At 37.8% G+C, this 15,079-nt stretch overlaps 1 protein-coding gene across 11 annotated transcripts in view; it reads right to left on the bottom strand.

Annotated features, from left to right (window-relative positions):
• The window catches only part of ADAM22 (ADAM metallopeptidase domain 22), a 237,415-nt gene that overhangs the window by 112,762 nt on the left and 109,574 nt on the right, over window positions 1–15,079 (bottom strand). For all 11 annotated transcript variants that reach the window (XM_049893638.1, XM_049893637.1, XM_049893639.1 and 8 more), the window contains exon 4: window positions 5,307–5,373. In XM_049893638.1, the coding sequence (XP_049749595.1) occupies window positions 5,307–5,373 (67 nt within the window). The remainder of the gene's footprint in view (window positions 1–5,306; window positions 5,374–15,079) is intronic.

Here is a 15,079-nt window from a genome sequence, read left to right as displayed (position 1 = left end):
TGGCACATATAAAAGGTTTACTATTCCTTTCCTAGAGTTCTAAACCTGATACTATAACTATTTTCCTGAGATTTCCATTCAAAGATAAATAAAACTGACTTTGGACTGGACTGTGTCTTTACCATTTTTGGCCAAGGCAATGAGCCAAGAGAGTCAGAAAAAAACTACCCAAATGCATAACCAAATTTGAGAGAAATATCCAAAGGATCTTTAAAAGCAGTCCACTGTATAAGTTTAAAGATAAAAGACCTTATTAAGGAATAATTAAGACTATTAAGAATTAAATATCAAAACTATTAAAGAATAATAATGCATACAATAAGTATAAGTAAAATGCATTTAATTTTCATAGCTATCATAGAATACACAGCAGATTATACAGTACAGTGCTGGCTCCAGAGTCAGATAAGATTCAAACTGGAGCTCTACCGTGCCTTACTGTGTACCTTTAGCAAGTTACAAACCTCTCTAAACCTCAGATTCTTGTGAAGTGGGATAATGGTTATACTTATAACCACAAGGTTGTTGTGAGGATTGAATACATGTAAATTTGTTTGCCTATCACAACATGAGCAATAAATGTTAGCCATTACTGTTATAACTAGAGCCAATATAACTAGAAACTTCAATTAAACAAATACTAGCAGTTTTCAACCTCACGATAAAAAGTTTGTTAACAATAAAACACCCAATTGCACTGTTTAGACTCATTTGTTGCTACACCTTAATCCCAATCTCTTTTGTCTTAAAAATCTAGAGCCACAGTACTCCACGATGAAAATAAACAGATTCCATTCCCAAGGTATTCTACCTAAGGTTTTGCCTTAAAAATTATTTTAAAGTCCATATTAAATACAGAAAAGTTCTTCCTAAAACTAAGGGGCAAATTTAGAATTTAATTTTTAAATGAACGGGAAGTAAATGAAAAGTGAAAGATGGGAGCAATATGTTGTATTAAAAGAAAAAAAAAGTACCTCACTTTTTCTGCTTAAAAGACTATCTTTGAGACTTCTGAAAAAGGTAAAAATAAAAAAAGGTTTTAGAAGAACTTTAAAATCAGGATTATGCGTCTATCTAACGAGATAAAACTGCCCCTTCACTGAGGCATATGATGTCCTTGCAAATAATGCAAATCCTTATTTAAGAAATAATCACTAAAATGTATTTCATTTTACTCTAAACATAAAATTGTAATCATAAGCAAAATCCAGACTGTTGGAAACTCTTAAATAATAAATAATCTGGGCTATTTAACAAATAAATTGCAGGAGGAAAAAAAAAGGGAGATTAAAGGGAACCCAATAGATTAAAAGAACATTTTTAAAACTTACATATTAAAGAAAAAACTAAAAAGGCAAAACTAAACTACAGTGTTTAAAGATGCACACTTGGGTGATAAAACTTTAAAGAAAAGTAAAGATGGGATGGGATTACCATAAAAGTCAGGGAAGTGCTTACAAATCTTCTAAGAGGAGGAAGGAGAGGCCTGGGTTGGGAAAGGGCACATGGAAGCTTTCAAAGAAGCTGGCCAAACTCTATTCTTTGTACTAGGTACTGGATGGTAGTTAAATGTTCATCTTTCAGTAATTAATCAAGCTATACATTTATGTGAATTTCTGTGTCAGTGTTATATTTTGCAATTAAAATACACCCACTCCTCACTTATTGATATGGTTAGGTTCCAAAGACCAAGGTGTTATGCAAAAATCGCCGTTACACAAAAATGGAGGATGATCACATCAGATCACAAAATGGACGATGATTACTGTATTTTTATGCAAATAACATGCACCTCCTAAATTTGTTTACTAACCGCATCCTCCCCCATGAGATATTTTCATCAGCACCACTATGCCAATTTTTTTTACATGTTGCTATAAAAAAAAAAATCTGCAAAGCACACTTACAAAAATATCTCACAAGGAGAGGGCACGACTGGCAGACAAACGTAGATGGTGTGCATTATTTGCATAGACATATGGTACATCATTACGTAACTGCCAAATTACATCATTACACAACTGCCAAACCACTGAGAATCATGGCCCAGCCAAGCTGACACATAACCTTAACCTCAGAGTTAGCATTGTTCTCGTCTTTTACCTCAGTATCCATTACTGCTAGACGTATGTCATTAATGAGCAGTCAGATATTAGATTTTTTACTACTGTAGTAAATGTGAGATGCTGGATAATGAGACAGTCAATACGTGAGGTGTAGGTATATTTTTAAAATAAAATTGTAATCTAAAAGATTCACCAAAGCAGCTATTATATATTTTTTCACACTAATGTATTCCTTTTCCAACATTCACACTCATATCCTTAAATCAGATGCATTGTACCTAAATTTTTACAAATGAAATTTCAATCACTCTTGAACAGACCATTTAATAGACTAACTTCTAGCCATCATTTAAGTCTAACATAATGATTTTGATTCTAAAGTTGCATCCTCTAGATAAATATAAACATGTTTGTGCCAACCAACACACAAAAAAGTTCTCCATACAGAGGTATGATCTACCTTTGGTTTCATATACCCTTTCATTTATCCCAGTCCCATAAAAGAACAGCCAACTTAAAGAATACTAAAAATAAATTAAAAAAAAAAAAAACAATTACAGAGATCATAAAACAAAAAACCCAAACCCGTGGCCATCGAATTGATTCTGACTCATAGCGACCCTATAGGTCAGAGTAGAACTGCCCCATATGGTTTCCAAGGAGCACCTGGTAGATTAGAACGGCCAGCCTTTTCGTTAGCAGCCGTAGCTCTTAACCACTATGCCACCAGCATTTCCACAGGGATTATAACAAAACCCACTGCCATCGATCGATTATAGGGAAGGTAAAAGAGAAGTCAAAATATTTAAAGCCTTCTTTAAGGAAGAGGAGGAAAAGACAAAATATGACATTCTACGATTTTACAATTTTATTTGGCTCATGTATAATGAAAAAAAATGCTTAAGAAAATTCTGAGTCTTTAATAAAGAAGCAAGAATTCTAACAGATTCCATGTGAAAAGAGACACCCTAAGGAGCTAAGCACAGAGGGCAAGATATGAGGGAACCACCAGGGAAAAGATTACCTACTGACTTGGGATTCATGGAGTAGGATTCAACAGAATCGATGTGGTTCCTGGATGAAACCCAGAGGAGAATATTGAGTTAGATTTTTAAACAGACTGGAAACAAATGGAGGTGCTAGATGAGATCAAAGTGGTTTCCTTAGAGGGAGAAACATCCTTTCATCCTGGGGTTTGATGGAGTTTGGATTTCTCATTTCCTGGGTTGATAGGCTTGAGGGTTGGCAAAGCCATCAAGGAAGAAAATGCAATTCGCAGGCTAGAAAATGAGCAAAGATTCTAGTCAAGTCAGTGCTCTGTGTGTTATCTATATATCCAGGGAGCCTAACAATTTCAGAGTAAAGTACACTTTGTAGATTAAATACAAGTTTACTGAAAAGGGATGTTACTGTAGAGATAGCAGATTGTTTGCTGGATCTAGCTTCCACGTTCATATTTGTATTCCATCATTCCACTGATACACGGAGGTGGAAACACACAGCAAACTTCCTGCTTCATTTTCTCTTTAACAAAGAAATAAGAACTATTTTGCATTCAGAAAAACATTAGCATATAGAATAGAGAAGTAAAGCCAAATATACAGAGATGAGGATAAAAAGAGTCAGGAGATTCTAAACCTTGAGTCTTAGGTTTTTTTCCACCTATTAGCAAAAGGGCTGCATTCTCCTACGTCACACCTAAAAGAATACTCATGTTCTTTCTGCAGTAATGCTGGGATATCAAATCAATCAATCATTAAATCAACCAGCCTTAACCAGGTTGTAATAACTTTCTGGAGGAAATGGCATAATTATAATGCTTAGAACACTAGTAAAAATTAACAGATTTGATTTAAGAGATGTAAAATGAAGCATTTATTGGAGAAATGCCCTAAGGTCTAGAATTTACCTAAAACATTCTATGTCAAAAAAAAAAAAAGTGAGGGAGAGAGAAAATAAGATTGGTAAAAGGTAGAAATTGTTGAAGTTGGATGATGGATATGTGGGGGTTAATTATAATATTCTTTCTACTTCTATATGTTTGATATTTTCAATAATAAAAGTCTTAGTCTTTTTTTTTAGCACATAATCGAAAAACCCAATTCTTTTCAGGTCGTCATTTGAGTAAGATAATGTAATTTATTTTGGTCACTGATTACAGAGTATAATTTGAATAAATAGCTTTACTGCAGTAATATGCTTACTTTGAAAAGCCGTGAACACAGGCTTTATGTGAAAAGAACTTGGGAAAAATGTTTACAACACAATGTATAGTAAAAAAAGCGAGATACAATATTATAGATATGTATGATCCCAGCTATGTAAATATATACATAAATATGTGCATAGGACAAAAAACTCCTAGAAGGGAATGCAGCAAAATTAAATCAAAGTTTGTTAATCAGTGGTGAGTGTATAGGTGATTTTTCTTTTTTTGCTCTACTTTACAAGCTTTCTACAGTGAGCATGTACCAAATTTGTAATCAGGAAAGGAAAATCAATGTACATAAACAGCATTACAATTCTAATTAAACAGTCTATACGCTCTTCAGAAGAAAATAAACATTTGGCCAAAACTAACTATACTAAACACAGGGCAGAAAGCAGCCCTAAATTTGGGCAGCTTTTGGTTTCTTATACCCACAGATTACATGATCAGTGGACTAGGAAAATATAAACACACGTACATACACACACACACACACACACTCCAGTGCTCTGGTGCCTATGCTCAGGGGGTTTTTATTTGTGTGTAATCTTTTCAGGGCTCACCTGACAAGAACCAGTATCCTTGGATTTCTGTCTCCAGGTATTTTAAACTCCCTGGGACTTCCCTGTAGACCTAATAATTTTACTATTTTACCAGTGGAAAGTCTTTCTCATTCAGAGAGCAATGCACCTACTCCCAACATTTTACCTCTTGGTTCTCAATGCTAACCTTAAAGGCAAATTTCAGAAATTATTTCCCGTGGCATAATCTACGAAAGAACTACATGTAGCTATATTAAGTCTATAAAATATAACTTCAACAATTGCTACAGTACACTAAGAATTCTTTTTCTGGTATCTAACAAGTTTTATTTTTTTAATAAGTAACTGTTAATCTTTCTTGATAAATAATGAAACATAAAAACCCTTCAAAACTGAATACTAGAATTATCACTAAAAACTGAAATTATAATCAGTAGGGTCTAAATATTCCAAAAAAAATTTCCCCAAAGGGAGAAAAATTTTACTTACTTTAACTTCCACAGTCTTGCCTCCATGTTCAGTGTGTCTCTCTACATAGTTAGAGGACAGCAAATCACTGCAACAATAAGGAAGAGGTGACGATTAAAGAGTTTCCTGGAAATGTAAAACATCTGAAAATCCTGAGCAAGCTTACACATACCAGCTTTAACAATTCGTGAACCCTGATTAAAAAAAAAATCTCTCCCTCCCCAACCCCCTCACACACACACACACACACACACACACACACAGAGCCTTCTACTTCTAAAGGATATGAGGTTGAACTGACTACAACACCTGTCACTCCATTCTTTAGGAGAACCGAATCCATTGATCAAGTCAGCAGTTCTAGAAATTACCACCATAAACACAACCACTATTTTAAAGACACTTTATTCTTTCTTATTTGACTTTAGCTTCTTATCATACAGTTTTAATTGACTACCACTTCTTTATGTGTCGTGTGTGATATGTTTTATTTGTCAATTACTAGTTTCCATCACAAAAGTAAAAAATGGGGGGGCAAATAAAGTTAAAGAAAATGAAAAGGAATGCACCATCAGCATTTTAAATAACCCTCTTTTGATATCTCTTCTAAACAATCTTTTTGTATACTTTTGAAAGTTTTATATAATCTTAAATACACTTCACTTTAGTCCATTATATGTGAAAAAAGTTTTCCTCTTTAATGGAGTTGCCTCAAGAGATGACTTCCCTAGAAGTTCTTAAAGTCTTTAAATTTAAAGCACTATGATATAAATAACGTTGTTGTTGGGTGCCATCAAGCCAATTCTGACTCATAGCAACCCCATGTAACGGAGTAGTACTGCACCATAGGGTTTTCTTGGCTGTAATCTTTTTGAAAGCACATCACCAGGTCTTTCTCCCACAGAGCCATTAGGTGGGTTCAAACTGACAACCTTTCAGTAGCAGCCTAGTACTTAACCACTGCACCACCAGGGCTCTTTTAAATAACATTAGTATGTAAAAATTATACACCAAGTTTCTAGTGCAGCTCTGTTAGTAAACACTGAACCAAAACTAAAAATTTTTTTCACAGTGCTCTCAAGGTCACCAAGTTAAAACTGTCCCAGCCATATAAATAATGGGAATTGTTGAGCATATGGGCCCACTATGATAAGCAGTATGCCTACAACCGTTCGAAAAGTAAACAGAATGATCAAACAAGCATTATGCTAATGCAGACACCATAATTAGTTTCCTCTAGTATGTGATGCCTATATTACCATTCAAGAAACTTAGTCATCTAGTGCTGCTGTAACAGAAATACCATAAGCGGATGGCTTTAACAAATGCCTATATTACCATTCAAGAAACTTAGTCATCTAGTGCTGCTATAACAGAAATACCACAAGCGGATGGCTTTAACAAAGAGAAATTTATTTCTTCACAGTAAAGTAGACTAAAAGTCCAAATTCAGGGGGTCAGCTCCAGGGGAAGCCTGTCTGTCTCTTGTCAGCCTTCTCATCTACCTTCCCCCAGACTAGGAGCTTCTCTGTGCAGGGACCCTGGGTCCAAAGGACATGCTCTGCTCCTGGCACTGCTTTCTTGGTGATATGAGGTCCACCTGTCTCTCTGCTAGCTTCTCTCTTTTTCATCTCAAAAGATTGCCTCAAAACACAATCCAATCTTGTAGATTGGGTCCTACCTCACCAACACAACTGCAGCCTTTCCTCCCTCATTAACATCATAGAGACAGGATTCACAAATACCAGGAATCATGGCTCAGCCAAAATGATACACACATTTTTGGGGGGACATAATGACAGAAACCTATCATTATAATCTTATTCCATGTTTCATTTGGCCTTGGAATACATTCTATTGACTGTAGGGGGAAACCAGCTAGAATGTTCTCAGCTGCAAGTAGGAAACTAAAAATGTCTTAAACAATCAGGATATTTATCACCTTATTTCCTGTTATAAATTCCAGGGCAAATGTAATGTGAATTTGCTTTTCAGAATATTCAACTCTGTTAGATGGATATATTTTAGGTTTCAAAACCTCTTAAGATGTGTTAAGTACAAATGAATGGCTACTAAGCAAAATATTTCCTGACACAGGCAGAATTTATAGTATTGTGAACAGCATAAGTGGAGTCCTGGTGGTGCAGTGGTTAAGAGCTTAGCTGCTAACCAAAAGGTCAGCAGTTCGAATCCACTAGCCACTCCCTGGAAATCCTATGGGGCAGTTCTATACTATCCTCTAAGGTTGCTATGAGTCAGAATCAACTTGATGGCGACAGGTTTGGTTTTTTGGTTGGACAGTATAAGTAGTAAGAAGATCATGTATGTGTTCAAATAGAAAAAGATGGAAGACTTAATTGTTTTAAGTGATTTACTGAACAGTGTGATTCAAGCATCTTAATTGGTCTGTGGAGGCTTTCTGTTCCATTACCTCTGGGGTAGCTTGTACAGTTGAGTACTTGGAGGCTACCATTCCATCAAAGTAAATTCCCACTTGACAGTAGGGCAATTCCAGGGTTAGTTTAAGTGAGGATTTAGCAGAATCAATGAGAACTGGATATGTTCACTTTTCTATTCCGTCAACAGCATGGTGCAGGCCTGTTCTCTTAACAGGCTCCTCTCAGGGCCTAACATGGCTGCTACAAATCCAAGCACCACATGCAGACAGAAAAAAAAAAATACATTTCCTTAATAGAGTGAGCAAATCCTTCACACACACACAAAAAAAACTCCAACATTCATTTTCTCAACAGTCTTTTTCCAGAATTACATTACATGGATACACCTAAATGAATCCTTTGGCAAAGGCATTTGGACAATCATGATTGCCTTTAAACAATCAAAATTCACCTCCAGGGGCCTCCCCTGGATATCATGGAAATCATGGCTACTCAGACAGAGTTGAACAAACTTTAGGGAAAGGAGGACAGTGGAGAGAATAGCTGTCGTACAGCTGACCAACAGCTTCCTTTCTCAGGGACATGTCAAATATTTCACAAACTTCCAAGCGTATCTAACAAAATAGTGAAGCTGTACAGTCAAGACCTGACTCAAACAAAACTGGTAACATTCCACCCTGTTATCCAAGACCATATCAAAAACAGAGAAGGTACCAGCCAGATGTGTGCAGAAGACTTTCCCTGAGCCTTGCTATCAGTCTAAAACAACTTCCTGGGAAGTGGCAGAGAAAATTTACCATACTGAGGCATTGTTAATTAGCAGAGCTAGCCGGATCCCTTCTTTTGGGAAGATGAACTAGCATATTCAGAAAGAATCATGCAGTTGATGAAGGAAAGAGAAGCAGAAACATACAGGTAAGTACCTGAGAGAAACTGAGTCATACCAATGGTCAATACCAGCATCTACACTGCTTAGGTCTAGATCCAGAGTTGCCTGTCCCTTACACTGGATATCTGTGGGACTCTTTCTCCATCACTGCCATATGGAAACTTAGAGTAAACCCCCATTACTGAGGATAAATGAAATCAAAACCAAAACCAAACCTACTGCCGTTGAGTTCATTCCAACTCATAGAGACCATATAGGACAGAGAAGAACTACAGAACTGCCTCATAGGGTTTCCAAGGCTGTAAATCTCTACAGAAGCAGATTGTCACGTCTTTCTCCCATGGAACAGGTTTAAACTGCCAATCTTTCTGTTAGCAGCTGAGTGCTTTGACCACTGCACCACCAGGACTCCTCAACTGAAATCAAAGACACCTAAATAAAACATTCCTCACAGGAGTATTAGTTGAAGGAGTAGTAGTAATAATTATATGTAAAAAAATTTGTTTCTGAGTCTTCAAATTCCAAAAGAACATTTTCCATTGAATAATAAAATTTAGGGATTAAGAGAGTATGAGTCACTGCACAAAGGTAATTAGAGCAAAAAAGCAAAACAACAAAATAAAAAAAACCTCTGTTCAGAAATTCTACAGCTATTTCAGTCAGGCCTCTATACCTACAAGTGTTGCTGGAAAGTACTCCATATAATTTAAACCAAGAACAGACCGTGCAATTTGGTTTTGTTTGTCTGCAGTATTGAGGAGGTTTGCTAGGTATTATTATTTTAATTATTAGCCTGAAAAACCTTCTATTTAAAATGTCATTTTTCTCTCTACTGAACTATAAAATCCTTACTACCACCAACCTTACAACCTAGGGATAATCAAAATTACCCTAAATTCTTTTCCTTAGATCACTCTTTTTTATCATTATGTAGGGCTCTACTTAATTCATTTTAAGGTAGAAAAAACAGAGGTTCTCCTTAACATATGGGAATTTTTATTTTAGCCTAAATGGATCAGATAGAATTTACTCCATGTTGACAGCTTACTCAACAGTGATGCCTGAATGCTTCTTTGTGAATTTTGAAAGAGAAAAGTAAAAATGATTTTCAATCAATTCAAGAGACCACTTGTTTTCTAAAGGAAAAAAAAGAGATGGCTTTATAATTAGAAATGTATTCTGAGGACTTCCTTTTTTTTTTTTTATGTGCACACCAGAATAAGCCTGAAATAAGTAAAACAAATACAAGGTAAACACTCCAATCATAAAAATGATTATCCTTTGTCTAGTGGGCAACTGTCTTGAATCAGGGCAGCTCACAGAGTACAAACGTTATAGAGTTTAAAATCTAAAAACAAAAATTTTATTTTCCATCTCAGCTCTGTCATTGACCTGCTGTGTCACCTTGGTCAAGTTCTTTAATTTTTATTTTTTAATTTGCTCATGTCCAAAACTTATCAATAAAAATTAACTCATAATGTTGGTATGAGATCAAACAAGAACATATGTGAAATATCTCCCAAATCCTGATTTCGATCACCCAACTCCCTAAAAAACCTAGTCATTAAAAAAAAAAAAAAAAAGTCATTATCCCTTACCTATTCATCCTTCTCTAGAACTCTCACTTTAAATGTTTTGGGACTTTTAAGACATTGACCTTACTGTGTTTTCACTATTCTTCACCTTCATTCTGCCCACCTAATCCAGATTCTATTTCATGATCCCTCATGATAATCACTTCCTGGAACATTCTAAACTTTCTTACTCCTTTCTACCTCCACTGCACTCACCTGACTGTCAACTGTGGTTAAAAAAAAAAAAAAAACCATTGCCCTGGAGTTGATTCCGACTAGTAGCAACCCTACAAGACAGAGCAGAACGTCCTACAGGGTTTCCATGGAGTGGCCGGTAAATTTGAACTGCTGACCTTTTGGTTAGCAGCCATAGCTCTTAACTATTGTGCCACCAGGGAGAGAGGCCTCTCTATAGAGGGAACCAAAAACTTGCTTAGAAAAATCCCAAATGGTAGTGTTTGTAGTTTTTCTCACATGGACTGGTAGTTTGCCTGGAAATTAAGTCTCCTATCTCCTGGCTGGATAGCACAAACCTGGTGCCAGGATTCAGAGGCCCAGCCTGGGAAAGGGAGCTGTGGACCTCCAATTCAACATGCAGATATCACTAAACTCCTGTTTGGCAGGAGTGGCACTCGCCCTCTGCTGCCTATGTTCTCAAGGTCCAGAGCCTCTCTGGTTCAGCTTCTCCAGACAGAAAATCTCCTGCTTCTGCCAGGGAAGGGGAGAAGCATTTACCTGAACACTGGGGCTGAGGGAGGAGACCTGGGCTTTTAACTGCTCTTTAAAAAAAAAAAAAAAAAAAATTTTTTTTTTTTTTTTTTAAAAGTATTCAAACTGTAGAAGCAACACATTACCTGTTCTGTATTTATTAAAATTCTCTTTCTGGCATTTTCATTTCCATATTGTAAGTTATGCTTCTCAGGCTTGTTTTTTCCTAACTAATAGAATTCCAATATTTATCTTTCACAATCTAGGCTCCTCTAACAGCTAGTAAAAGAAAAGTCCATCAAGATGAACACGTCGTCTCTTCTTCCAGAGCAGCATGAGAGCAAATACTAATCTATGTAACTGAACAGTCTTTGCAAATGTTACTTCCAGCAATAGGTTCCTGTTGTCGTTGTTAGGTGCCGTCGAGTCAGTTCCGACTCATAGCGACCCTATGCACAACAGAACGAAACACTGCCCGGTCCTGTGCTATCCTTACAATCGTTGTTATGCTTGAGCTCATTGTTGCACCCACTCTGTCAATCCACCTCGTTGAGGGTCTTCCTCTTTTCCGCTGGCCCTGTACTCTGCCAAGCACGATGTCCTTCTCCAGGGACTCATTCCTCCTGACAACATGTCCAAAGTGTGTAAGACGCAGCCCCACCATCCTCGCCTCTAAGGAGCATTCTGGCCATACTTCTTCCAAGACAGATTTGTTCGTTCTTTTGGCAGTCCGTGGTATATTCAATATTCTTCGCCAACACCAAAATTCAAAGGCATCAACTCTTCAGTCTTCCTTATTCATTGTCCAGCTTTCACATGCATATGATGTGATTGGAAATACCATGGTTTGGGTCAGGCACACCTTAGTCTTCAGGGTGACATCTTAACTCTTCAACATTTTGAAGAGGTCCGTTGCAGCAGGTTTGCCCAATGCAATGCGTCTTTTCATTTCTTGACTGCTGCTTCCATGGCTGTTGATTGTGGATCCAAGTAAAATGAAATCCCTGACAACTTCAATCGTTTCTCCATTTATCATGATGTTGCTCATTGGTCCAGTTGTGAGGATTTTTGTTTTCTTTATGTTGAGGTGCAATCCACACTGAAGGCTGTGGTCTTTGATCTTCATTAGTAAGTGCTTCTAGTCCTTCTCACTTTCAGCAAGCAAGGTTCTGTCATCTGCATAACACAGGTTGTTAATGAGTCTTCCTCCAAACCTGATGCCCCGTTCATCTTCATATAGTCCAGCTTCTCGGATTATTTGTTCAGCATACAGGTTAAACAGGTATGGTGAAAAAATACAACCCTGACACACACCTTTCCTGACTTTAAACCCATCAGTAACCCCTTGTTCTGTCCGAACAACTGCCTCTTGATCTATGTAAAGGTTCCTCATGAGCACAATTAAGTGTTCTGGAATTCCTATTCTTTGCAATGTTACCCATGGTTTGTTATAATCCACACAGTCGAATGCCTTTGCACAGTCAATAAAACACAGGTAATCATCCTTCTGGTATTCTCTGCTTTCAGCCAGGATCCATCTGACATCAGCAATGATATCCCTGGTTCCACATTCACTTCTGAAACCAGCCGGAATTTCTGGCAGTTCCCTGTTGATATACTGCTGCAGCTGTTTTTGAATGATCTTCAGCAAAATTTTGCTTGTGTGTGATATCAACGATATTGTTCTATAATTTCCATATTCGGTTGAATCACCTTTCTTGGAAATAGGCATAAATATGGATCTCTTCCAGTCAGTTGGCCAGGAAGCTGTCTTCCATATTTCTTGGCATAGATCAGTGAGCACCTCCAGCACTGCATCTGTTTGTTGCAACATGTCAATTGATATTCCATCAATTCCTGGAGCCCTGTTTTTCGCCAGTGTCTTCAGAGCAGCTTGGACTTCTTCCGTCAGTACCATTGGTTCCTGATCATATGCCACCTCTTGAAATGGTTGAATATCGACTAATTCTTTTTGGTATAATGACTCTGTGTATTCCTTCCATCTTCTTTTGATGCTTCCTGCATCGTTTAATATTTTCCCCATGGAATCCTTCACTATTGCAACTCGAGGCTTGAATTTTTTCTTCAGTTCTTTCGGCTTGAGAAACGCCAAGCGTGTTCCTGCCTTTTGGTTTTCCATCTCCAGCTCTTTGCACATGTCATTATAATACTTTGTCTTCTTGAGAGGCCCTTTGAAATCTTCTGTTCAGTTCTTTTACTTCATCAGTTCTTCCTTTTGCTTTAGCTGTTTGACGCTCAACAGCAAATTTCAGAGTCTCCTCTGACATTCATCTTGGTCTTTTCTTTCTTTCCTGTCTTTTGCTTCCTTGCTTTCTTCATGGATGATGTCTTTGATGTCATTCCACAACTCGTCTGGTCTTTGGTCACTAGTGTTCAATGCGTCAAATCTATTCTTGAGATGGTCTCTAAATTCGGGTGGGATATACTCAAGGCCATATTTTGGCTCTCGCGGACTTGCTCTGATTTTCTTCAGTTTCAGCTTGAACTTGCATATGAGCAATTGATGGTCTACTCCACAGTCGGCCCCTGGCCTTGTTCTGACTGATGATATTGAGCTTTTCCATCGTCTCTTTCCACAGATGTAGTCAATTTGATTTCTCAGGAATCAAGACATAAAAGAGTATTGCTATGTGTTTTGAAAATACTTACAACTTTTAAGAAGTATATAATTCTGTTTGGTTTTCTTAATTAAAAATGTGTTATCCTATTAATAATATTTATATATAATATTAATGATAATAGCATATCTTTTCTGTACAGCATAAATAATTACCAAGTCAAAAGAGTATCACAGCATTTTTGTCTTCCTCCAGATGCTTGCAGAAGTAAAACAAAATAAAACTGTTGGAATTCTCATTTTAAAATGAAGTGTAAGAGTTCAGTATCTTTTAAATTAACACAATCTACTTGCTCTTTTCAGCCCCATACCACAACCCAGCACTCTAAGGTATCTGGTACTTCTAATTCCAGAACCTTTCCCAAGATCTCCTTCTTGTTGTAATTAGGAGTCAGCTTTCCCCGCCCTGTTAAAGCAGTTACCATATGTCTATTCTTGTACTATCTCCAAAAATTTTATTGATGTCTCTCATCTGCTTTGTTCTTGGGGGTTTATTATACCTTTGCTGGTGTTATAATACAGCAACGATATATGCAGGGTTGAATCTACCATGCCTAAGCAGAAATATGCAGATCATTTTAAATGTTTGTTTTTTCTATCACGACCACATAATTTTTCAACGCCAAATTGTTGGACTGAACCGGAGCCAGGAAAATCTAGGTGATATAGCATGAAATAGACATGAAAGAGTAGACTATGGTATCTCACTATTTGTCTCAGAACTCTAGCAGTAAGTCCTTAAAACATGACCTATCTTGACCCAGGCCACACCCACCACCCCCTCTCTAAGACACAGGAAGCCCTAGTGGATGTGCGCAAGCCCAGCCATGCCTATCACCCCTCCCTGAGGTGCAGAAAGCTCACGCTTGTGAACACAAGCCTGACTACACCCACCACCACCCCGAGGTGTGAGCAACTCACATATCCATGCATAGGTCTGGCGCAACCCCCTGGTGACCAGTGACCAGTGCACCCTTGCCATGACTATCCAGGAATCAGCACTGTGCACACCCAGCGATTAACAAGAACACTCCCTGCACTCATGCCCCAGTGACCAGCCAGCCAGGCACATCACCTCATCAGCAATGCCTGTAACATCCTGACAGGAGTAACCAGCACCTCTGCCAAATAACGAGCAGGACACCCTAGTGCTGACATTCAACATCTGCCCAGGAGCAACATCACACATCTCACACCCAAACAGTTCCTGCAGGCTGTCTGCATTTGCATTGAAATCCTCTGGTAACCCACCACCTGCTGAGACAACAATTCATCCACACACAGTGGGCCTACCCTGTCCATTTGTATAGCACTCCCTCACAGCAGATAGAAAAACCTCCTGCCCTGACCTCCAGAGAATACACTAACTGCTAGCTTCAACCAGGAAGGAACCCATGGTCCCACAGGGGCTGTGTAAAGATTCTGACCATCTACTCACTGAATATCAGAGAAAGAACCTGTTCTTCCACCTCCACACAATCCAATAAAGAAAAACATATGAGCCAAACCACAGAGGACCTGCACGTGGCTGTGACCCACCATACCCACTAGTGAGAGGAAATCATGCCCAGACAACAGCCACCGCT

This window comes from Elephas maximus, chromosome 8 (genome assembly GCF_024166365.1).
Source record: "Elephas maximus indicus isolate mEleMax1 chromosome 8, mEleMax1 primary haplotype, whole genome shotgun sequence".
NCBI lineage: Eukaryota > Metazoa > Chordata > Mammalia > Proboscidea > Elephantidae > Elephas > Elephas maximus.
Note: the sequence above shows the minus strand (reverse complement) of the source record. Positions and strands in the feature narration are given on the sequence as shown.